General features: G+C 51.3%; 1 protein-coding gene across 1 annotated transcript; it reads right to left on the reverse strand.

Moving 5' to 3' along the window:
- Positions 1-526: 526 nt before the first annotated feature.
- VPS35L (VPS35 endosomal protein sorting factor like) lies at positions 527-25,303 on the reverse strand. The gene is given in 34 exon segments (XM_061548873.1): positions 527-1,903; positions 2,387-2,533; positions 3,526-3,644; positions 4,792-4,957; positions 5,721-5,860; positions 6,430-6,544; positions 7,834-7,863; positions 7,866-7,913; positions 8,354-8,398; positions 8,400-8,453; positions 9,001-9,064; positions 9,470-9,550; positions 9,684-9,769; positions 10,253-10,315; positions 10,776-10,856; positions 11,507-11,560; positions 12,759-12,836; positions 12,838-12,876; positions 13,831-13,942; positions 14,140-14,186; positions 14,304-14,426; positions 16,302-16,379; positions 16,927-17,020; positions 17,536-17,583; positions 17,742-17,838; positions 18,645-18,719; positions 19,540-19,624; positions 19,918-20,046; positions 20,692-20,765; positions 21,043-21,073; positions 21,837-21,953; positions 22,868-23,083; positions 23,592-23,691; positions 25,261-25,303. Coding segments are annotated over 34 exon segments (2,952 nt in total). The 5' UTR covers positions 25,278-25,303; the 3' UTR covers positions 527-1,804.
- Positions 25,304-25,508: the final 205 nt, after the last annotated feature.

The raw sequence follows: 25,508 nt of genomic DNA on the forward strand, positions 1-25,508 counted from the left end.
ACTGCCCACACAACTGTTAAAGTGCAATACAAAATAGCACAGTGGTTATAATTTATATTTAAAAAAAGCATTGAGTCGGCCTCCCGTTATCTAAATTTTCACTGCTCTCTGGATTTTCTAAATCGCAGCACGCCGTAAAATATATCGGTGTGGGGAAATCTCCCCTGGCTCCTTATTAGCGGCAGTACTTAATAGCTCACGGGATTGTTTTATCTTTAACCCTGTGCATGCTGCGCATTTTACATTTAGACCAGATACAGAAACTCAACTGTTGTCTAAGGTTGGGCACGGTAGGATCAACGAGCAAAAAAACCTCAGGTCAGGTACAACAGGTTTGTTAAACAATTGGAGATATCTGTTCGGATGGGCAGGTAGGGATAGGGGGGACAATTGGAAATTATAGAGGAATGTGTACCGACGATCGCTATTGAATCGGGTCAACGATCAAAATTGTTAAATGGGGTGGAAACAAGGGGGTTGGGCAGTGCTCTTGGAAAACTGGACATGGTAAGGAAAAGCAATGTGCCTAAATCATATAGGTTTTTAATCAATGTATATTAGCTGCCATCACATGGATCAGAAACAGACATCAAATAAGGTGGAAAAAACTGAAAAGTGTGCAAAGAAGCATGGAGAGGAACACACATGGATTAGACAACACATTAAAGAGGCATCCTGTTAATGAGTGGCGTTTGGCAGGACACGTCACTGGCGAGATGATGTCCAATGGTCGAGAATGACCACGGAGTGGCAGTCAAGGGAGCGGAACACATCCAAGAGGACGCCTACTGCAGAGATGGAGTGATGAAGTCGGCTCCTGTGCAGGTGATAGGTGAATTTTAACAACGTGCGGCCGTAAGAGATGTCTTTGGAAGGCCTTTGATCACGGCTGGTGATGATCAAATGTGACAAAAAAAAGCCGTGCATGTGGGTGCAGTTCGCGCGTGCCAGTCGGTGCATGTTACTAAATAGCACTTGATTCGATTATCTAATTGCATGACTTTGGAATTGATAAATACATTTTGAAACCAATTATGGATATAGCAATAATAGCTCAACAACTCTCATCTACACCAAGCCACCCAGGATGAGGTTAAACAGGGTTAGAATTAAGGCCCGACTTATAATCCTGGCTCTAATCCTGACAGTGAAGCCACTCGAGACGATTAATAAGATGGTTTGTGAATAAAAAGCCACCGTTTATTTTCATGACACAATGTTCTTGCTCGCTTGAGGGAATGACGAATAAATCATGTTTTTATTCACGTGGATGTGCACCGGTGTTATTAGTCTTGTGCTTTAATTAAATCAAAATAGTACACTGAGCTTGATTTATGCGTGCAAACGGATGTCAAAAGGGTGGACGGACGGACGGCTGGCTCGGGGCGCTGCGCTCACATCTCTCCACGAATCGACCAGCGGGGGAAAACCAACCGCTTCGATGCGAAACCCAGTTCCGCAGAACGGACCTTTCCAGCCTGAAATTCCCTCCTTCCGCAAAAATGCCCCGCGGGGGCTGCAGCGATCGGGAATGAAAATGTTCGGAGAGCAGCCTCCGGCAAGCGGCAGGAAAAATTAAAGTGCGCACGCGTGGACGTGGGAATGATCCGTCTCGTCAGCGTCGTGAGAAAAGCATCTCGATCAACGACCTCAGGGGGGGGGGCCCCGTCGGCCCAACCAGCAAACTCCCGACTTCTATTTCCAAGCGTCTCGATGGGCGACAGGGCGAGCCGCGCGCGGGCAGGCGGGGTGTGCACGGAGCGGAGCGGAGGAGCGCCAAGCGTCGCTGCCGGGCAGTTCCCCCTCAAGGCCGGCCCTGCGGGGACATCCGCAGCGCCAGCTCGGCAAAGTGAGCCAACTCGGGGCGCGCGCTCTGCCGCCGCACCAGCTCCAGCACCCTCGCCTGCGCACGGACACACGCGCACGGACACACGCGCACGGACACACGTGCACGTACGGCATGCCCGTCACCGTGGCTGTCGCTTGTCGTCGCTGGCCGGAGATAGAAATTGTGCGCGTATAATTCGTGGAAATGATGCGCAAATTGTGCACTGCCGCTGCTCCTGCTGCATGTAGAGTTATAGGACGAATAAAAGTGCACACGAGACAAATGGGGACAAAAAGCAAAAGATCCCTCACTGAAATCGTGACCCATGAATCGTGGTTATATAGCAAATTGCTGGAGGGAGCGATGGGGGGGGGAGGGTCGACAGGGGGGCAAACGTGACTAAAACATTCCTGCATCTCCGATTAGGACGGTTGGCTACGTACGATGCGAAAGAAGTTCAACACACATACATACATTTGTCCAACAAATGCACGTTCGTGGATCTCTAAGCAGCCAACCGCCTGCCCTCCCCCACCTCCCGTTCGTGCCCAAACTCACCAGGGCACGCGAGTCGGCTTGGCCGTGCTTCTGCGCCAGCCCCCACAGGCTGACGGTGAGCTGGTTGAGCTTGTTGTTGCGCAGGTCGGCCTGCAGCAGCAGCGTATCCAGCAGCGCAAGCGCCAGCACGCTCTGCCGCTTGTATTGCTGCAGCGCACAACACAAAGATCCCCCGTGTAGCCTCAACAGACTTTTTGGGGCAAGTGCTGTTAGCGAGCACCTATGAAGGCTGGCACGGCACACGAGGTGGTGGGTGGCCAGCACCACGTCTGGCTGCCTTTGTCTGTCCAGTGGCGATGTTTACACATCGCACCAGGTCCTCATTTGAGGCCGAGTCGACCAAGGGGAGGCCCAGGACCGGTTCAAATAATCGTCACTGGTGTGGGCCGTGAGCGGGAATCAAACTCGGGTTGCCAGGTTCATAGCGCAGCGCGTTAACTACTACACTGCCCCGCACACACACATGCGCACATGTATGAACACAATTACATTGATTACTGAACTATGGCCCCGTTAGTGGTTCGCTGTTCGAGCCCCTCGATCGCCCTGGTTAATGCGGCGCATGTATGAACTGTATAAATATGCACTCAGTCTGCTTCGCAGTGGGCGTGAAAAGATTGTGAAATACCGAAAAAATAGCAGGCCATGTGTGCCGACACTGGTCCAAATTTGAAAAATTACTCGATTGGGAAAACACAAAGGAAAGTTACCCCCTACTGCTAACCTTAGCAAGCAGTTCCCCCCTGAAAACCCAAACTATAAACCAATAAACTATTTTTATTTTACCAGGTAATGGCAACTGAGTTATATAGCTCTGTTTTAGAAGCGACCTGGCAACAAAAATGATAGCTCAATGAAGCGGCTTATCATGTGGAAATTTATAGCAACTCAATATTATAAACGCATGTTTCTAAAGGTGGAAGGAAAAACCGGAAGACCCGGAGAAAATCCACGCAACCACGGTAAGAACATGCAAACTCCAAATATACAGGCGTCAAGGGTCGGGATTGAACCCAAGACCTTCTGTATACCAGGCGAGGTAGTTAACATCTCGCCACCGTGGCACCCAGTCTTGAGACTCGAGTGACACTTTCCTGGGTAAAAGTTTAGGGGAAAAATAAATAAAACATCCCACTCACCTCCTGCTTGCCCAGCAGTTTCAGCTGGTCCAACACCTGCCCCAGGATCGTCTCACAGAGCCGGTCCACCTCCCCCAGGAACTTGGGGTCGCTCCCATAAAGGCTGTCATTCGAATCCACTGCCATTGCGAACACAGGGAATGCAATAACATCACGCGAGGTGGCCAGGAGCATGGAGGTGGAGCGTGCGTGCGTGGGCGTGTGGGCGTGCGTGGGCGTGCGTGCGTGGGCGTGTGTGCGTGTAAACATTCGCACGGGGGAGACAAAAGGTGTGGTAACCAGCCACACGTCACCCTGTCGGTGCTCGCTAACAGCACTTGTCCCAACAGTCCATGCAGGCTATATAAGGGATTTCTGTTTTTGTATGTGCTAGACCAGCGGTCGGGGAACCTATGGCTCGCGAGCCATATATGGCTCTTCCGGTGATGGCATATGGCTCCCAGACAATTGAGTTGAAAAAAATAATAATAAAAAAAATAAAATCAGTTTGGAACTGATTTTAAAATACTTGTGATATTGCTTAATAATACTGTCATTTTAAAGTAAACAGAAATTAGTTTTGAAGATAAAATTTCTCGGGTCACGGGTCCCATGACCAGAAGTTGCATTAAAAGTAAGACATTTAATTTATTATACGTTAAAAATACTATATGGCTGTCAATGAAATATATTTAGAAATATTTGGCTTTTATGGCTCTCCCAGTCAAAAAGGTTCCCGACCCCTGTGCTAGACACAGGCTTGGGAGATGGGCAGACGTGAGATGTGTGGACCTGGAGCTGACGACGAGTAGCAGTCCTAGACATGTAATTACGCATTGATTCACTGATTTAAATCAATTCATATGCTCACAGTAAACAACATCAAATTTATCCTTCCATCGCAACCATTTATGATGACAACCGATCAAATCGCTGTGGGAGTAAATCGCTGCGTGCCTACCGGCGGTGTCAATGCTGGCGTTTGAGAAGGGGGATAATGAAAGACGCTGAAGTGGTTGCATCAACAGTGGCAGGCAGAGGAGTCACACTGACAACAACGAACAGGGCATCGGGGGTGGGAGGGGGCTAAAACACAGAGAGAGCTAGCACAGTGGGGAGTACGTATCTGCCGGCCAGTCACTCTGGTCAATTAAAACCATAACACGTGGACCTGTCTCGTAACCTCCTGCCAGCGGAGCCTCCACCACTGTGCATGACCCCTCCTCAACGTGCCACCTAGCCTAGCGAGGGGCAGGCAGGTGTTGTTGTGTGGGTGCTGGCAGGCACCCTTGCTGATGGAGTACAGGTATGTCTCCTGGCTGGCGGCGGCCAGCAGGTTCATGACGGAGAGGTAGGCACGTGCGCGCCCATCGCTGCCCTCCTCCCAGATGTAGTCCTGCAGCACGTTGAGCAGCCCCCGAACCAGGTACAGTACGCTGTGCTCGGGGTGATCCTGAAGAGCACGCACAGGCAAAGACGGCACGTGTACCCTTGTCCACTGTGGGGGCAAGTGCTGTTGGTGAGCACCTATTAAGGCCGGCATGGTGCACAAAGGGGTGATGTGGTGAGCAACACGATAAAGGAAAAGGCTAGCTGAAGATGCAAGGACCACCCTCCTCTACCCATAAACTTAAAATGTTAACAACTAAACTTTGCCAGCCGTTATGCCCCATAATGTGGCCTGCCATCATGATCCAAGAGAGATCAACACACGCATGTCTGCGTTTGTCTTCCCGATGCACATGTTTGCACACCACAACAGGTACTGAAGGAGCCAGGCCCAGTTCAGTTTTCACTCGACAGTGATGTTGACTGTGATCGGGAAGCAAACTCCCTTCACCGCGTTTGTAGAGCATTTGTAGAGCAGTGCGCTAACCGCTCCACCACTGGTCCCTACAAAACAAAGATCCCCCGAATAGCCTTAACAGACTGTTGGGGCGAGTGCTGTTAGCGAGCACCTATGAAGGCCGGAACGGCACACGAGAGGGGGTGGGTGGCCAACACCACGCCCGGCCGCCTTTGTCTCCCCAGTGGCGATATTTACACATCGTACCAGGTACTCAATTGAGGCTGAGTCGACCTAGGGGAGGCTCATGACCGGTTTAGATAACCTGTCGCAGGTGTTGGCTGTGAGCGGGAATCGAACCCGAGTCCCCACTCACACACGCACACCGAGGGAGATGCAGAGCGAGAGTGACTGGGCCGCAGTCACTCACGGGCACGACGAGCAGCGTGGACAGGAAGGAGGAGAGGAACTCGAGCAGCATGGGCTCCGTGGGGCGTGCCTTCCCGTCCACCATCACCGAGCGCGGCACCTCCACCAGCAGCGCGATCGCCGCCTTGAAAAACCCGTCCGCTGCACGCGCACGCACGCGTGCCAACACACGCATGCACGCACGCACGCGTGCCAACACGTGCATAAAGCACACGCGTGAACATGCAAACCACGCACACACGTGTGAGCACCCGCAGACCAACGCGCGCACGTGCAGAATTTTTGGAAGCTCTAACGGATGTAAATTTTTAAAAAAATAAACAAAACGACATGAGACAAATGCGATGGGGGGGACAATTGGGGAAGGGGCAGAGGTCGCAAACAGGGTTTTGATTCCTTACCCGTACCCATACCCAGCTGCACCAGGGTCGCAAATGGGTACCCGTACCCGTACCCTACCTGAAATGAGTGACAAACGGTTACTACTCACCAGTGACTCACGGCCTACCCGTACCCGTACCCGGCCGCACCAGGGTCGCAAACGGGTACCCGTACCCGTACCCGGCCGGGTACGGGTAGCCGGGTATCGGATAGGGTACGGGTATCGGGTACCCGATTGCGACCTCTGGGAAGGGGTGAGGAGGCAGGGCGGCGAGCAAGGTGAAAGAAGTTCAACACATATGTGTACACAAAAGGGCACTGGTGCCCACCTTGCGAGAGGCACTGATTGGCGAGCGCCACCTGTCCCGACAGCAGGTAGAGGTTGAGCTGCGCGAACACGCTGGTTAGCGACGGGATCGTGATGAAGCAGTAGGCGGCGCATGCCTGCACACACCCACAGCTGCCAGCAGCAACAGCGTCAGAACATCGCACTTCATTCTCTTCTTTGAAGACAAAGAGGTCCCATTGAGGCATGGGGGTTCTCGGCCTGATCAACTTTTCTTCCTCAATACCCTTCTAGTATGCGCCCTCTTCTCGAGTCACCATATCCTTCCATCTGACCTTCATCTGCCTCGACTATTTCTTCTGCCCAATGCAATCTCCATAGCCCTTCGATTTACACCTTCTTTGTTTCTTTTCAGCTCATTATGCTCAATGCATGTATATTATTATCATGTTAGGGCCCGCAGCCGGCACTATAAGCCAAACCCGCTAATAGATGCCATGGGAGAGTTCATTACTCGACCGCGGACGCGGTTCAGCCGGCTCAGCCCCGGCCAATCGCATCGAGGTGCTGTGCGGGCCGTTAGAATAAGCGGCTTGTCGCGTCCCCGTCCCGTTTAAACCGTCCTCGCCGACCGCATCGGAGGCCGGGATTCTGGAAAACATTGCGCTCGCGATGGCGGCCGGTTCCAACTTCCTCCAGGTAGTTCTGGGGTCAGAGGCACCGAGCCGCCACCCCCAGAGAAGTTGGGGTTTGACTCTGGGTTTCAGCCGCCCGTGATTAACTGGGTTGTCAAGTGTAGTGAGTTTATGTATATTGAATTTCTTTCACACCATATGTAAGCCAACCGTGCTAATCGCAGGTGTTGATGGTCTCAGCCTGGTCATCAATGAATGCACACAAAAAACTAAAACTGTAGCTTTTTTAACTAAATTGGGTTCAATTTAATCTCTCACAATGAAAAAAATATATGTTTTGACTGTTGAGCGATGGAATTTTGTGTCTGTAAAAAGGCACAAAGGAAAGCGAACACCCTAGTAATGTAGTTCTGTGACATTCTCCTTCCGCAGGCTGCTCTCTCTCACACAGGGTAATGCACTGCACTTGGAGAGTTACAAAGGACATTTCGCCTCGTGACATGAGGATCATGGCGCAAGTTGACAAAAATTGGTTAAAAGAAAAAAATTCATATCATGGCGCGTTTCTGTCGGGCTTTTCTCCACTCCGCGAGAGGAGGTGTTTCATGTTGATCGCTCGGAAAGACTGCCGACCAACCAACGAAACTTGAGATAGGAAAATAGAGATACAACCAAAGTAGGGATGGAACCATAAACCTGGATTTACCCTGAAGGGGCGAAGGAGGGTGATTAAGACAACTAGGGACTGGAGGGGCACAGTTGTTTAGTTTGCGGAGGCTTTAAGCCTGTGGTTGATTGCGGGGGACCCTCACCCGCACGAACGCCGCCGTTTTTCGCGTGTGTGGTTTCCCCGCACCAGGCGGCACGTCTCCATGGCCAGGCGGTTCACACTCTGCCGAGACAACGGACAGCGGCTGGCAGACTCGGCGTGGCCACAGGGTCCGGCACAATCATACATGCACGCACATACAACAACCGGCAATCGTCACCAAGTGTTGTGGTGATGTCACCACGACGCTTGTGCTAGGCCACACACATACATATACACGCATCATACGCGTATGCATACACTCACATACGCATGTGTAAATACACGTCCAAAGAGACTCAACACACACATACTCGCACATCCAGCCAAATACGCGGACACATACACTCTCAAACACTTACACATACACACACAGGAACATAGGCATGTGGAGAGAAAGGCTGACACGCAGAGACTCGCGCACAATGCTGACGGGCTAGTACAAGCTGGTGACACGGACGCACTGACGCAGGCTAGTGACACCGACGGGCTTGCGAGGTCAGCAGGGGTGACTGGGTCCTCACATGCATGAGCGCGACAAGCACTGGCTCCAGGTTGGTGAAGGTGGCATCGCGCCTCCACGTAGAAGCTCAGCTGCTGCTCGAAGTCCCGGCCAAACGAGATCTATATCACAACAAACAGCAAGAGGCGATTAAGAGTGGCTCAAAGGTCTAAGCAATGAGTTCGGTTCCACCGGAACTTCTGGGTCTCAGACACCCATGACTGAGTCAGGTTCTCGAGTAAAGGAACTTGATGGTCTTAGCCCAGTCACCAATGACAACTGTAACAGACCGTCACACACAATTAAAGTTTTTCATTTATTACGGCTAAATTCCAGTTCTGAGAATTAACCGTATTGTTTGCAGTGCGTGTAAGAAAGGGCGTTCCTAAAGAGTCGATAAAAAAGGTAACTTGAATGGATCTCAGTGGTAGTTGGGATATCTACTTGTGCGAGCCGTTCCACAATGTCAAGAGTTCCTAACATGCGTCATATGACATGACACGACTAAAAGTACGCTTAAGAAATTTAAATAAAATTGCCCTTTTTAATTGCCGGTGATTGAGCACTGCGTGCGACATCACGCAAGGAGTGGCTCGGCTATCCTCGATAAGCAACTGAGTAAAGAACAGCACATGGTCGACCGTAGGAGCGAGTGGGTGTGGTGCCAACCATACGGATGAAGCCGCAGGTGAGCGCCGAGATGACTCTCCTCTCATCGTCCAGGGAGAGCGCGCTGCAAAGAGAGACCGGAGACCACCTCGTCATGTGCGGAGGAGTGCCGGCGTCGGTCAGCCGAAGCCACCACAACCACCACGGCCATCGCGTACACGGGAAAACAGCGATCCCAAGCGGTGTCAGAAGTCGTTCAACTGTTTGTCCTCATCCTCCCGCTCGCGTTAATTCTGGATGATGCCGAATTATCCCACGACAACCGAACAGTTGCGGTAGAAGAGACAAGAGCCTCGACCTGCGGTAGCAACCAATAACCACCTGTTGACGACGACGACGTTTGCTGACGATGATGAGGTTCACGAGTAACCGCGGCACCCTGGACACCGTGCTCTCGGCTCCAAATGGGAGCAAGCTTCGGTGAAGAGGTAACAATGGCATGACCAAGAGGTCGGTGTGGGGTGCTTACTTGACGGAGTCGTGCATGGTCTTGCACACGCTCATCAAGGCATTCACGATCACGGGGTCCCGCGTCTCCTCCCGCTGCTGCCTGTGCATTGCCGAAGCATCACATCGCAACGCAACACAAGCTCGGTTACATCCGACACTGTCGTGGGCTTGAGTCGACTGAACGAGGGGTGAATGGACACAGGGAGGGGTGAGTAGGCCTTGAAGCTACTCACTTGATAAAGGCCTCCGTTACCGTCTTGCACACCTCCACCTTGACGAGCTCCTTTTGGAACATGTCCAGAAATGGCAGAAACTTGTCCTGGGGATGAAGCAGGGAAGCAGTTAGAAAAGGAATCTTTGCTACTAATCATTGTAAGGCAGCTCCCGTTTCCTTGCCAACAGCTCGGTGAGATGCTGAAGAAGACTCTAAGAAAACTAAAAGCTCTTATATTGTATACACCAGAGTCAGTCGATCAGCAGCAGGTCATGTGTGTGGTTGGTAGGGTAAAGTGTGGGTACTCCCTCCTCTTCCAAGATGTCTTGAAGTAGGCCAAAATACTCTCTAGACGATCTCTAATGCTCGCTCTAGTGGAGGCCCTCCTGCCAGCAGTGGCGTGAGCAACTAATTGCAGGCCTGCGCCTTTACCTTTAAGGTAGGGTGGCCTATAACATCGGTGACCTGGTCTTTGCCGAACTGCCTTTTGATTCTGAATGAGGGGGACATTTTGGTCAAGAAGAGTCCCTCTCCGTTTCACCGACCTGGGCGGCTCATGCCGCTGGAGGACGCCGCGCACTCACTCACCATGGCGAACAGCGTGGAGAAGTCCTGGAAATATTTCAAGACCCTGGACACGATGGACTGCAACTGCAACATGAGACACGCGGAGTTAACCCTCATGCAAGTCTTCAATCGAATCAGTTTCAATTCCTCAATACAATAAAACTAAGGATGTAGCCGGTGTCCAAATCCGACCGCCACGTTGAAAAAAATATGCCTTTTTTGACAGAGGCATAGGCAGAGGAAACGATGATGGTTTTCAGACTGCAGTTGAATAGGGGTAGGGGAGTCAAAAGCACATGTGGCTGGGGGAAGGGAGTTACAGACCATGGGCCAGTGGAGGACCTCATCACCGGTCAGTGGAGACGTCTCCTTCGGCCGGTGATGACGGCTCCACCGGCCTGCAGAGACGTCACCGCCGATCGGCGAAGTCACCACCGGCCAGTAGTGATCGGCGGCTGATGGAATTTTTTTGTTGTCCAATGATTATTTGCGGGGTGTGCGGGGGGTGCGGGGTGTGCGGGGGGTGCGCGCCTGCACGCATTACCTGTGGGTAAGCCTCCTCAAACGCGCGGTCAGGAGTCATGTGCTTGATAATGTCGGCCAAAACGGTGTTTACTTCGCGTTGCTGAGGAGCAAAGACAAAGATCCTCCGTAAACTTGTACAGACTGCTGGTGCGAGTGCTGTTGGCGGGCATCTATGAAGGCCAGCATGGCACATGAGAAAGGGTGTGTGGCCAGTGCCACGCCTGGTGATGTTAACACATCGCACCAGGTACTCGTTTAAGGCCGAGTCGACAAAGGGGAGGCACAGAACTTTAAGTTCATTTATTTGGTATAGCCCTGTGAGCCATTCGACTCTTGAATCGGGTGCAACCGCAACAAACAAAAAACATGAACAAGAAAACATCTTCAAGTGACTATGTGACTATGTGCAAACAGAAAATTCAAGAAAAGACAGCAAAATATTGCAGAAAAAGCACCGTACACCAACGCTGTGTGCAAAAATCTCAGTGGGATGCAAGTCAAACAACAACAACCACAAGACAACTTAGATTAAGGCCATCAGTCTACTGGTTAGGATATTCTTCACCAATCTTGGCCGTGAGCGGGAATCGAACCCAGGTCACCGGGTTCATAGCGCAGCGCGCTAAACCACTGCGTGACTGCTCCACCAGTAAAACACGCCACACATGCAAATGCACACAACGCACGCAGGTGTGAACTGTGAGGCACCGCAGTGACACGTGCGGTGGTGTGCGTGGAGAAGGAACGCACCGTGAAGTGACGGCAGGTGTATTCCATCCACGCCTCGGCGCAACCGATGTAATCCTGTGAGTGCATCGTGGTGAGGGGGAGTGGGGGGTGTGGGGGTGTGGGGGGTGTGGTGGCAGGTGGGGGGGGGGGGTTTGGGGCAGCACAGGTCGACGATGTGGATCGCAGAATTTCATAGACCACGACGGCATTTCGAATTGGATTTCACGGCGGACGTTGCCATTCAACTTGTATAATTACAGCAATGTCAATACATTTACACACAACAAGCCACTTTGTTGAGTGATCTTTTGAGGCCAGGTCGCCTCTGAAATAAAAACTATGTAGCTCAGTGGGCCTTACCTGGTAAAATAAAACGTTTTCTTACGTTAAGATAATGTTGTGAATGGGTATATAATGCTACAGCCCCTTCACGATTCTATGAGCTGTCACTGATTGGCAGAGGTGGGACAAAGTCATTGTTATGCAAGTCCAAGTCGAGTCTGAAGTCATCAAATTCATGACTCGAGTCTGACTCGAGTCCAAGTCACATGACTCGAGTCCACACCTCAGAGGTGGGACAAAGTCATTGTTATGCAAGTCCAAGTCGAGTCTGAAGTCATCAAATTCATGACTCGAGTCTGACTCGAGTCCAAGTCACATGACTCGAGTCCACACCTCTGCTGATTGGGGACAATTCCATTCAAGATCGATTCCTTCATTAACCATGTGGTGAATGCAGCGCCCCTAATGGCTGTAGGCGTCACATGAACTCATTGTTGTTCGTGAGCTCATCTGACGCATGCCCTCAAATCACTCCTTCCCATGTTTTTAATATCGTCATGATTCACTCGCGCATTAAAGTCACGTAAAAGGTTAATATTTAGCCAACACCAGGGACAAGAGGTCATAGAAGGCAGCTCACAGATGGCTACATTCGATGGGGGTGTAGGTCACCATCGTTCCTCACTCACGCTATTTTTTTTTATATAACCTGATCAGGCCCACTGAGCAATATAGCTTGTTTTCAGAAGCGACCTGGCAATAAATGGTAGCCCAACAAAGTGGCTCATCTCATCGATATTTATAGCAGCCAAATACTCTGGCAGGAAAACTTCAAACATGACTCGGTGTCAACCCAAAAACACATCAGAGACCTCAACAGCACAACGGCTGAAACCTGTGCAACGATAACACACCCTTTAAAATCATCATCATCATAACGTTGCAAATTTCCTCAACACACGAGCGTGTCAGTGCCACGTGAGCGTCGAACCTGGGGGCTGCGCAGCTTCGTGATGACTTTCCACGCCTCGTTGAGCACGTGCAGGCGGTCCGACTCGGGGGGGTCGGCTGACTGCCAAGCTTCGCCCCAGCGACCGGAACAGAAGATGCTGCCACCCACCCAACACGAGGAGCAAGGGAACACGCATAACCCCCTCGCCTCCACCCACCACCACCCCCTTACCCTCCTGCCCCACCCCCTCCCCCAACCGGTTCCTCTCGCGATTTTGCAGATCCGAGCCAGGACCAAAAGATATATACGCTGGCCTCAAATCTGAATCTGGCTCAGGGCCCAGCAGGGACGCGAGAGAGGGGGTTAATCAACCCCCGTTCATTTTTGCGTGACGTCAGCGGCAAGCGCTTGCGTTCTGGAGCTTGCTGGACCGCGCTGGGCCGGCTCGGAACGGCTCCGGCGCAGCTCGGTTGCACAGTGGAAAAGGGCTTTGCGTGGGAAGCCATAACACAATCAATCCTGACCGCGCTGCCTCAAGGTTGTCAAGCAAGCTTCCAAACAGCACTCAAAACTGCTTTCGTCCGCTTGTTTATCTATCATTTCGATCCCGGTCCACCGTCAATAACTGCCCTAGGCATAGATATTGCAGTTGTGTCCCTGCGACGGATGTCTCCAATTGCTTAGCACTCAAGGGGGATATTTCCTGGGGTAAAGTGCGGGTACTCGTACCCTCTTTCAATAGGTCTGGCGAGGGTGGGAGTGGAGGTTAAACATTTCCTCTCTCTTTAGGAGCTCTTGGTACTCCTCTAGAGGAAGCCTTTCTCCCAGCAGTGGCAGTGAGCGAGCAATTGCAGGGCTGCGCCTTTTTCTGTTATGGACCAAGAGATGGTGCTGATGATGATGACGACGATGACGAAGCTATCCGGGTTACATCACGTATATTGTCACAATGCTGTGTCTGTGTGCACCTCCCATTAGCACAGTTGGCTATGTACAATGCGATAGAAATTCAACATACATACTACATAAATATGTGCAGATTGGACGGTGCCGGGGCGGTGGATTCAATGGGGTTGGGGGAATCAGGGGAGGGGAGGGTGCGGTGGGGCACCTTAGGGAAGCCAGAATCGTCGCATTCCTTGATCATGGGGATGAGGGCGGTCGTGCGAGCGGCGATGAACTCTGCTCGGAACGCCGACATGATGGAGTTGAGCAGCAGCCCACTGCTCGCAACAAGAGGGGGATCGTGGGAATGGGAAAAGGAAGGAGGGGCGTGCGAAATGAACACCACAGTTAAGCTTCCGGTACAGTTCACGCAGCAGGACACTTACTTAGCTGACGATCAATAAGTGCAACGCAATATCAACGGGCAACGATCAATTAGAGCAATCGGGGGGGCAGGGGTGGGATAGGTCATGACCTGTTTCCAACTTTTCTGCATCTCTCCATCATCTCCACGAGCACAGTCTGAGGGAGATAAATAGAACAACACCCCGTCAACCAAACAAGTCGCACACCCCCTGCCCAATGGTGACCCAGCGTGACACTGGCTGTGTGACCCAAGGTAGAGGTCGGCCCACTGACCTCTGGGGCTCGGTAGGCCAGGCACTGCAGCACCCAGTCGACGGCAGGTGAGTACAGGGTGAGGTACATGGGCATGTCCAGGCCCTGCGTGGCCAGGAGGTTCTGTACGCTGTTACTTTGCAGCTGTAAAGAGACAGGGGTGCGACAGGAAGAGGTTCTGTACGCTGTTACTTTGCAGCTGTAAAGAGACAGGGGTGCGACAGGAAGAGGTTCTGTACGCTGTTACTTTGCAGCTGTAAAGAGACAGGGGTGCGACAGGAAGAGGTTCTGTACGCTGTTACTTTGCAGCTGTAAAGAGACAGGGGTGCGACAGGAAGAGGTTCTGTACGCTGTTACTTTGCAGCTGTAAAGAGACAGGGGTGCGACAGGAAGAGGTTCTGTACGCTGCTACTTTGCAGCTGTAAAGGGACAGGGGTGCGACAGGAAGAGGTTCTGTACGCTGTTACTTTGCAGCTGTAAAGAGACAGGGGTGCGACAGGAAGAGGTTCTGTACGCTGTTACTTTGCAGCTGTAAAGAGACAGGGGTGCGACAGGAAGAGGTTCTGTACGCTGTTACTTTGCAGCTGTAAAGAGACAGGGGTGCGACAGGAAGAGGTTCTGTACGCTGTTACTTTGCAGCTGTAAAGAGACAGGGGTGCGACAGGAAGAGGTTCTGTACGCTGTTACTTTGCAGCTGTAAAGAGACAGGGGTGCGACAGGAAGAGGTTCTGTACGCTGTTACTTTGCAGCTGTAAAGAGACAGGGGTGCGACAGGAAGAGGTTCTGTACGCTGTTACTTTGCAGCTGTAAAGAGACAGGGGTGCGACAGGAAGAGGTTCTGTACGCTGTTACTTTGCAGCTGTAAAGAGACAGGGGTGCGACAGGAAGAGGTTCTGTACGCTGTTACTTTGCAGCTGTAAAGAGACAGGGGTGTGACAGGAAGAGGTTCTGTACGCTGTTACTTTGCAGCTGTAAAGGGACAGGGGTGCGACAGGAAGTGCACGTGCACGTGTTTGCGAGCACATGGTTGAGTGTGCATGGGGTGCGTGTGCACACGCGTGTGTGTACGTGTATGCAAATGTGCGTGAGCGTGTATGTATGTACATGAGCATGCGAGGGTGTGTGTGTGTATGAACGTACGCGTGTGAGTGTGTGAGCGCGCAAGTGTGTAAAGCATATGTACGTAAGTGAGAGCAAGCGAGTGAGCATGCCAATAAGAGTGTACGGAAGGAAGAAAACAGGGCCTGAACATTAGCTCACATGCTTCAACGTAATATTTAAACGTTATTTTAGACACATTTAACATGACGATAATGTTGTCTTCAAAAAATTTCCTCACAAAATGTGATCCCGCTAGCAGTGTCATTTTATGAGACGCACAATCAATGTAGAACTCTTGTAGGGCAGAACAACCCCATGTTAATTTATGGCCCGCAGACTCAGACTGAACAGAACTACTTCTGAGATACCGGCAAATGACCTCTGACGTACACAGTAGGGGGCAATACTTTAACCTCCACTGTGGTACAAAGTTGTATTAATCACATGACCAGAATTGTGATAATCGGGAGCAGGAATTGAACCAAATTAAGTGCAATATCAAATTCTAGATTTGAAGCTTTCGTGACTGCAAGGATTCATATTCTTAGGTTTTTTCGGTAAAGTCACGTAGGTAAAAAAAAATACAGCTATCGTGCTGTGACGGTTCCACCTGAAGACGGAGGCTTGTGTTGCCTCCGAAACGTCGTGGTTTTTTATTTATTTTATTTTTATTTTACTTTTATTAATTTTTATTTTTTACCTACGTGCAATATCAAATTTAATACAATGGATTGTATTTGGGCTATCACTTGTAACAGGGCTGAGACCATCAACTTACTTCACTTGAGAACCCATTCATTGGATCCCAGGATATCAGCGGTATCACTTCAGCACTTTTTACCAAAGCTCATGACCACAGCTCTCTACCCAGTGGCAGCCATCGGCTCACAGTTTCCACGGCCGCTCGCACCCTCACACCTGCTTGAAGGTGAGCAGGAAGTCGAAGAAGTTGCAAGTGAGCAGCTCGCGTCGGTGAGGCGCCCCCTCCACGCCCACCTGCGCCACAGCACAGGCCACCACAACGCAGCGGTACGGTAACAAGCACCACAGCGGTTCGAAGCGATTGGTCAGCTTGCAGTAACAAAGGTCACCGTGTGAAGTGTCGAGGGAGTAGATTTGCGACGATGCGTTGATTCAAATTGATCTTCACGCTGATGCGTGCATGAAATCGTGAACGTCGGATATCAACTATTTGAGAATCGTCCAAATGACTCGCAAAGTGATTTCTAATTTTAAGCTTAGGCCAACGGAGCGGGGAAAAAATAATACAAACGAGATGGGGAAAAAAAAACAAAGAATACAAATGGGGTGTAAACATGTGGAACAAAAAATTATCGATTCCTGAAAGGAATCACGGTCACTAATCGTGACAATTCATCGAATCACAGGGAGGGTAAAAATCATTACGAGCCTAATAGAACCCCTCTGCTGCCACCTCCGTCTATGGCTCTGATGTCACTGTCTCAGTGCTCCCGAGGTGGGGGGAGCTGCAGGGGGGGGGGGGTACAGGGGTAGGAGTGCAGGTGCAGTCCGAGTGGCTCACCCGGCAAATGTACGCGCGCGCAAACATGGCGACGAGAGGGTCGCCCACGCCGCGCAGCATGGCCGCCAGCCGTGGGAGCACCTCCTCGAAACCACTGCACGCACGGCATGAACGCACGGGATACGATGTGAACACGCGCAGATTACGTCAGCACGGGGAGCATGACGTGAACGCACAAGGCACAACGTGAACACGAGCGGTGACGTGAGCACGTGGAAGCGTACGACGAAAACACACGTGATACGACGTGAACGCAGAGACGACGTGAACACGGAAGGCGTGACGTGATCGCATGGGATGTTGCGTAAACACGCAGGATGCCAGTAACATGCGGGACACCGGTATGTAAGTGTTTATGTTGAACTTCTTTCGTATCGTACGTAGCCAAGCGTGCTAATCGGAGGTGCGGCGAAGGACAGCAAACTAAACACAAAAGCAGTTCTAAAGGAGTCCTGAAACTCACGTGGTGTACGTCGCAAGGCACAGCAACTCGATTACAGGGGACAACACAGCACGAAGTTAAGACAACCAAACGCCTTTGGCCACGTAAACACGTGGCGCAGGGCGCGCGCCCGCAGCCCTGCATCGCGCAGCCACGCGGCCGATTACCTCGTTTTGACGAAGCGGCTGCACCTCAGTATGGCCGCCTCCACGTAGCTGCAGTACGGTCAGGGGGTCAGGGATCACGGTCGACAACGTAGACGTGCGTGTGGTTGCGTTACGCGCGCGTTCGCCGTCGACGACAATTACTCGGGGCAAGGTGGAGGGAGAGAAAGGCAGATTTTCCGTGCGCCGCATCTCGCCGTGAAGGATACAGCCGCGGCACCAGCTCGCGGATGGAGGCGACCTTGTAGAACCAGTTGAGGCAGGTCTCACGTGCGGAGTCCGGGACCAACTCCGGGCTTATGGAGTCTACCCGACGCCACGGCACACGCGGGGAAAGACCGCACGGTTCACTCCAGACACTCGCTCACCGGCGGCCAGTCGCCTCTTTATGTTAACTACCTCGCCTGGTGTACAGGAGGTCGTGCGTTCGATCCTGACCCTGACGCCTGCTGTATATTTGGAGTCTGCATGTCTCTCTCCCCGTGGTGCGCGTGGATTGTTCTCCGCGTCTTCCAGTTTTTCCCTCGACATTTAGAATCAACATGCATTTAGAGTAATTGGCTGCTCTCCATTTCCACATGATAAGCCACTTCGTTGGGCTATCATTTGTAGCAAGGTCGCTTCTGAAAAAGAGCTGTATAGCTCAGTGGGCCTTACCTGGTAAACCTAAAACATAGACCAATAGTTTAGTATTTTATCACTACTCTATCGCTACTACTATGGTTACGTTGATGCCTCGTGCCATGGTGAGGACTCGGTCTACCAGACTGTTTCCAGTCTCGTCCATACGATGTTCAACCAGCACATTGCAGGTCACGACACTTCTCCTTCGGCTTCTTCCCTTGCACAGCTCCACCCTGGTAATTCCCTGCCATCATCAAACTTTCCACAAGTTCTCGTAACCCTCAATTCTAGAAATATCTCAACTCGCATCTATTACAATGTCAGCAGCCCTGTTTCGTGCTGGCAGCTTGATGTGTTGAAGTCCTTTGGGCCTGTGCTCTGAAACCCTCAGATATAAAAATCCTAAATGACCACTCCGCCGGCTCTCACGTGGACCGATGCCGCACGAGAGGACACGAATGAGGACCGACGGAGCTAGCTCGTCTCACCTGGAGAGAGGGCCGGGGCACCTGGTGGTCGACCCTCGTTGCACATGGCCCAAATGCGGTCGTGCACCAGGCGGCCTGCGACCAGACACACGCGCGCGTGTACAAAAAAGCACCATGTAATACGGATTTTTAAGCAGCAGTGTCAGACGCAGAGATACCCTGTATTCGTGAGCGACGATTGGGTCGCTTTCCACACACGCCGTGCGAGCGCCTTCGATTGGCTCGTATAGGACGACAAGTTTTCCCCGTAGCAACGCTGTATGTATGTTGAGCTTCTTTCGCACCGTACGTAGTCAACCACCCCTAATCGAAAGTGCGGAGGAAGAATGAGTGCTGCGCATTCTTCCAGCCTGCAGTCCGCCACAGGTCAACAACGACCAGACCTAGCGTCAAGTATAATTGTAATTTGTAATCAATTGCAATCACAATGTAATTGCTGCTGCTGTAATAGTAATTGACCACAGGTCCGATGACACCCACAGCTTACAAGAGGCATGATGGAGCAAGCTGAAGCTAAAGATGACCATACTGCCAGCAGGTGAGTTTGCTGTCTCTAGACACAGTGAAACTCTCTTGGATCAATTACATTCTCATTTTATTTCCTTATTCTGTGGATTAGAAGATGAATGTTTCCCCCCTGTACTCTAAATCAAAAGTTGGCATTGCATCTTATAGCCCAGTAGGTGAGTGTGCGAGTGAACAGATTTGTACGACGCTATTGACACTAGGCACAACTTTTTTGGGTGGGTTCTACTTTCCAAAGCATCTTATAATCCAGAGAATACGGTAAAAACAAGTGGGAGTACTCCCCCACACACACACACACACACTCGCGGTACTTTTGAGAATAGACGGGAACTCTCGTTGTCGCAACGAGGGCGAGGACGAGGCTCACCGAAGGTGTCGAGGATGTCCGTGATGAGGACGAACTTGCTGGGGTAGAAGCTGATGACGCTCGTGTCGGAGAGGAGTTTGGAGCACTGGGACAGGGTGAGTTTGGGGGCGGAAAGACACAAGAGTCGGGTTTGAATAGGAATGTGTTTTCTATTCACAATTATTCCAGAACCGCCTCATTTGTCTATCTGGTCCACCAAGGAACATTGAGTGTGTACGGCTGTAGAATTGCACCTCCAAAGATTATATTCCTTGCCTCATCCATTGCCGAGGGAAAAACATCGTACGTAAACTTGTATATGTGTGTTAATGCCTCTTTCTTCAGGATTTTTATCAACTAACCACTGTTCAGGTATTTCTATCATCATGGCCTCCTCACCTGGATGACGATCTTCAGGGCCTTAACCTTCTGGTCAGTGGCCCAGGCCTCGCGAAGGGCCTGGCCCTGCTCCTCCACGCGGCCCACGTATTCCTGCGTGCTCAGGTTCAGCATCTCCCTCTGTGAACCCTGCGCGCCGCCAAAACATCGACACCTGCGTCGTCATCATCGTCGTCAGCACCGTCACTGCAGTCATCAGCCATGGGGCCGTGATGACGAGCAGAACTGAAAAGCGAACAAAAAGTTTGAAATGGAGCCGGAGGTGGGGTTAGGGAACGAGTTGGGTCAGTGGGAGGGCTCGTGCTAGAAGTAATGGATAGAACTCGTGGTTGATTGGCAAGTTGGTGTCAGTGTTAATGGATATTACTAGTTGCTGGTTGCTAGGCGTTTAGTGCTATGGTCAGTGGGAGGGAAAGTACTCGTAGCTGATTGGCTAATCAGAATCTGGATATGTATTCATACTAGGGGAATCTGATGACCTATAAAGCTCTTTTTCACAGATGTTCAGTAGTTCTGGAGTGGTTCGATGGTGATGGTTAAGAGTCGGGATATTACTAGTGATTGATTGAAGGTAGGGCTAGTACTGGTGGCGAGTTGGTTAGGGTAAAAGATAGGGATCTTACAAGTGGCTGGTTGGCTAGTCAGGCATGATTAGGGTCAGTGCCACTATCTGGTTGGCCAGGGTCCTCAGTTTGCCCCTCTCCATTGACGCACGTACATATGCCTTGCCGTTGTTTTGTTGCCAGTGTTTACGGTGCCACAGTGAGTCCTCACCTCCTCCAGGTCATCGAGCTCCTCCAGGCGGCTCCTCACCTTCTCGGGAACAGCAGCTCCCGCACCATGCCTCCCTAGGGGCGCGAGCATGCAACAGCAATTGCACACACGCACAAGCACAAAGCATCACACACACACACACACCAACATCACACACGGACCAGAATCTCACATACACACAATCAGCAGCTCACACGCGTACAGGCTTTACACACACACAAGCATCGGGATGTGGGTGCACGACACATAATTCTCGGCAGAGCTACTTAAGACTCTTCCTGGAGTTGCCCAAGCTACGTGATCGTCGTGAACATGTGCCTTTAACAACTAACCGGTGCACTCAAAACTAACCTGAATCCTTGTCTGCGCCCATGGAAAGCCTCTGTGAAGACACAAAATTAGCACACACATAACTACTAGGTATATGTCAATACGTAGATTCATCAATTAAAACCAGTTTCTTATGTTTACTGTTCATGAGTTTAAGCACATCATCTTTAAAAAATGGGCGTCCTTCACACCAGGGTGACTCAAAGCCCTTTAAATGTGATAAAACATAGCTAAAGCATCGCTTAAAGAATTTGTTTAAATAGCTTAAACGACACAGATGCAAATTCTATTGAAATATAATGGAGTGGTGATGCAGTGGTTAGCACACTTTACTATGAGCCCAGCTATCTAAACCTAATCCCTGTCCAGGGTTAACATCAGTGGCGAGCGTTGTCTGAAGCAGACCTGGGTCCCCCCCCCCTTTACCATACTGCACTGACCACAGTGGTGAGGGGTCTAGTCAAACAAGCTTCACAATCAACACAGCATGGGGACGCCTTCATCCAGCAGTGGATTGACAAAAGGGCAATGCCCTGCTCGATGAAATGTGCAAATTAGACAGAACAAAGGAGAAACAAAACAACATTTTTTTTAAAACAGTTACAATTAATCAAATCTCTGGGGTGCATTGATCGTTATGTGCCTAGTAAATACATCCATTGTTAAAGTGTGTGGCAATGAAATAACGCTCCCACGTTTCCCCATTTATCCCCGTCCCAGTCCCTCTAAACCTGTCTCTCTCACCCCTGCTCCTGTCTCCTTCCCTCTCCTCCCTGTGTTCCCCTGGGTGAGTTGATGGGGCAAGGGATGTGTACCAGGGAGAGCTTCTCGACTGTGGTGTAGCGTGCCAGGATCTCAGGCCGCTTCTGGGCCCAGTTCTGGAAGTCGCTCCCCAAGCCCGTGCTGGAGCCGCGCTTCCTCTGCTCCCCGTCCTGCCAGCGCTCAGCGGGTGGCAACACGAATACAGCACAGCGCAGCGTTGAGCATGAAGGGTAGTGATGTTGTCGAGCAAAGTTACGTTCTGAAAAATAATTGATTTAGTCAACTGATTGTGTCTTCATGATAGCTTTGCGCCATAGGGAAAGCGTGAATACCAAATGTTAAATATTCAACTAAATATTCTGGGTTGTTTCGTGCAGTCATTCATACATCAACTCACTTGAGCTCCTTGTTTAATCACAGGTGGATGCCCAGATTCCAAAACCCAGAATCTCAGTGGAGCTAGCTCAATGCTCTAAGACTGTATCAACCCCTGGGCAACCCAGCCACCTCCAAGTCAAACCCTACCCAAGCTAAAACACCAGAGTTAATGATGACAAAACGCAACGAAAATTCATATGGCCCATAATTGAACGTGTGGTGATGGAGCAGTTGCGCAGTGCTTAGAATTATTCACTATGAACCCAGCCACCTGAGTTAAATTCCCATCAACAGCTTTACATATTAGTGGCAATTATCTGGAACGGTCCTGACCAGTATGGAAAAGTATGGTCAAACAACCCCCCATTACAGTTTAACACGTAGGCTTTCACGACCAATACCATCCACAATATAGGTTTGTTTGGGTTAGATCGCGTAAATATAAATGTCGTTAAAACCACCACCACCCAACACAGCCAATTAGTAAGGTTTGTCACGTAAACAGAACATCCCAATTCGTTACGAGTACAGCAAACCGGTGTGTTGGAGAGCAAATCCACAACATTTACATAACTGACACAACATAGGCGAGTGCCTTATTTCAGCTGGTGTATGGTGCCTGGGCCACAATGCGATTGAATATCCATCAAAATTTGTTGCCTGACAGACTTGCACCATGTTCTACGGCTATCGCCTTGGATCTCACCCTGTTGGGGTCCCCCACTGCCCCCAAAGGCTCAGCGGACGCCATGGCAATCTGTGTGAGGGGGTCGCTGCCTTCCAGGGCGGACATCAGCGGGTCCAGCAGCACAGCGGCCCCGGCGGGCGCCGCTGACGATGGAGTGGACACCGACGTGGAGAGCGAAGACGTGCTGCCCTTGTGTGCCCCAGCCTTTGCCGCTCTGCCCTTCGACTCGGTCACCTGACCCAAGGGGAGGACGGCAGGGGAAGAAGAGTCAATTGACTTGGTAAATTGGACTTTGGGGTTTAAAATGACTCTGACCCTTAGTTTCCAGCAAATACATTTAAGGCTGATTTTGGTGTGACAGTATCAACACTCCGATTAGCATGGTGGGCTTCGTAAGGTGCCAAAGAAATGTAACATACATACAACACTTGAAAGATGTGGCAAAAAACTGTTTTTACATTTGTGCTTTCCAGGCTGCCAAACATGAGTTTCATTGTGTTCACTAGAGTGATCCGAGCAGTGATTTTAAATGCTTTTCAACTCTTTCTAACTAAAGGTCGAAAGATTGAATGCATTTGCTGTCTGTAACAGAGGGGCACGAAAAACGACTCCCTTGCTTGTGTGCACGCGCTAAAACAGGTACAGCAGGAGCCAGGGCTAAAGAGAGGCCCAACTGTGGCCATCGTGCCCAGACCCGGGAGAGGCCTGGGTGCTCTGGGTCAGGAGCCACGTGGGGCCTCACCGTGATGGGCTTGAGCGGGTGATACTCGCCAGGCTCCACGGGCAGCGCCTCCAGCCATGCGCGCTCGCGCTCCCGCGCGTAGTCACGGTTTCGTGCGTGCCTGCAGGTCACGGAGGTCGCGAGGTCACAGAGATACGAGGTCACGTCAAGGCCATAGCTGCTGTTGCTGGTGCGGCACCACAACTATTAATGCATGCAGCACCGGTTTCAGGAAATTGGGTCTTTCACGAGCGCGCTCCGTGAATGACGGGGCAAAGCGAACATTCAACGTCGTAAAGAACACAGCAACTGCAAAACCCCGGTTACATCCCCGTTACACATCCTTTAACTCAACCCCCAAACCTGACCCCACTATTTGCAAGGCCAGTGCTGAACACAAAAAGCGCGGGCTCCATCACAGAAAAACTTTGCATTAAACCACCCCAAGTGAATTCCAATCAGTTTCTCAATTATTACAAACTAGCTTTACTACCCGGCTTCGCCCGGGACTTGGATCCACCACGCCCAGCCGCCTTTGTCTCCCCAGTGGCGATGTTCACACACCACAGCAGTTACTCGTTTGAGGCCGAGTCGACCTAGGGGAGGCCCAGGAGCGGTTTAAATAATCGTCACCGGTGGTGGCCGTGGTGTACAGTCTGTAAAGTACCCAACATGGCAAATTCCAAGTTTGTTGCATGTCGGGAAGTACGCTAAACATTTTGAACAGACACACATCATCACAACTTTGCCTTTTATACATATGGAGATGACACGTCCATGGAAGGGACGACGGCTGATGGTGCACGACCAGTGAAGGAGTGGCAGCCAAGCAAAGTAACCCGTCCGAGGGGCACGACCACAAAGGAGACGGAACGATGTAAACGTTGAGCGTCTTTCGCACCGTACGTAGCCAACCGCGCTAATCGGGAGGACGGATTACGGGCGGATCATTGCACCGCAAAACCGTGACAGATGGCGACGGGCGTGGAGGGGTGGAGGAGAGAGGCCTTCATCCAGCAGTGGATTGACCACGGCCGACGACGACGACGATGATAACGATGAAGTCGTGAGGAGCACTTCGAGGTCTGTCATGCAACTGGGGGGGCCACTGCTTCCGAGCCAGCGCCGCGCTTCTCGCGAGCTTACAACTCGCGTCTCTCGTCAGGACGCGTTATCGAAAATGTTATTATAATTATAAGACGCACTATTTCTTCCCACACCCCACACCCCGCGTGTGTTAATGAAAGCGAAGTGCTGTGGGCGCTCATTGCAACGCGGCAAGGCGGCCTTGTTGTTGCGTTTGCGAGCGGTGGTGGCGCGCGTGACCGCATTTGTTTGAACTTTATTGACAACCCGGGTTTGCGCCTTGACGTTAATCACGACTAAAAGGTTTAGAATTCGTTTCGAGATACTCGTAAATAATAACAACAACAGCGGTATAATAATAATAGTGATGATGATGCGAGAGAAGAAGTGGTGGTGGTTATACGCGGCCCCTTTAAAACGTCACCGTCGCTTACGGCTCCACGGGGTGGAGGAGAGAAAGAATGGAGGGGAACCTCCCTCAATCTACTCTCAACGTTTTGTTCTGAACGTTCACCGTCGTCAGCGTTCGTTCGTTCGTCACTAAATCTGCCAACGGCGCACAAAAACAAGCGGAGGAAGCGAGAGTGGAGCCCCTCCAACTCACCACTGCACGGCGGCCATGACTGCTGTCCGCGGTCACGTGAGCGGCGTGGTCACGTGATGCCCCCCTCCCGCGCACCCCCCCGCCCTCCTTCCCCCTCCCCTCTCGTTGGGGCCCAGTGACGTCAGAGCAGGTGGCGCCAACATTTGAATTCCCATGCAACGCGTTACGGGGGTTGTGTGCGTGTGTGTATGTGCGTGTATGTGCGTGTGTGTGCGTATGTGCGTGTGTGAGTGTGTGTGTGTGTGCGT

Source organism: Lethenteron reissneri, chromosome 10 (genome assembly GCF_015708825.2).
Source record: "Lethenteron reissneri isolate LAM-NWPU_2019-01 chromosome 10, ASM1570882v1, whole genome shotgun sequence".
Lineage (NCBI taxonomy): Eukaryota > Metazoa > Chordata > Hyperoartia > Petromyzontiformes > Petromyzontidae > Lethenteron > Lethenteron reissneri.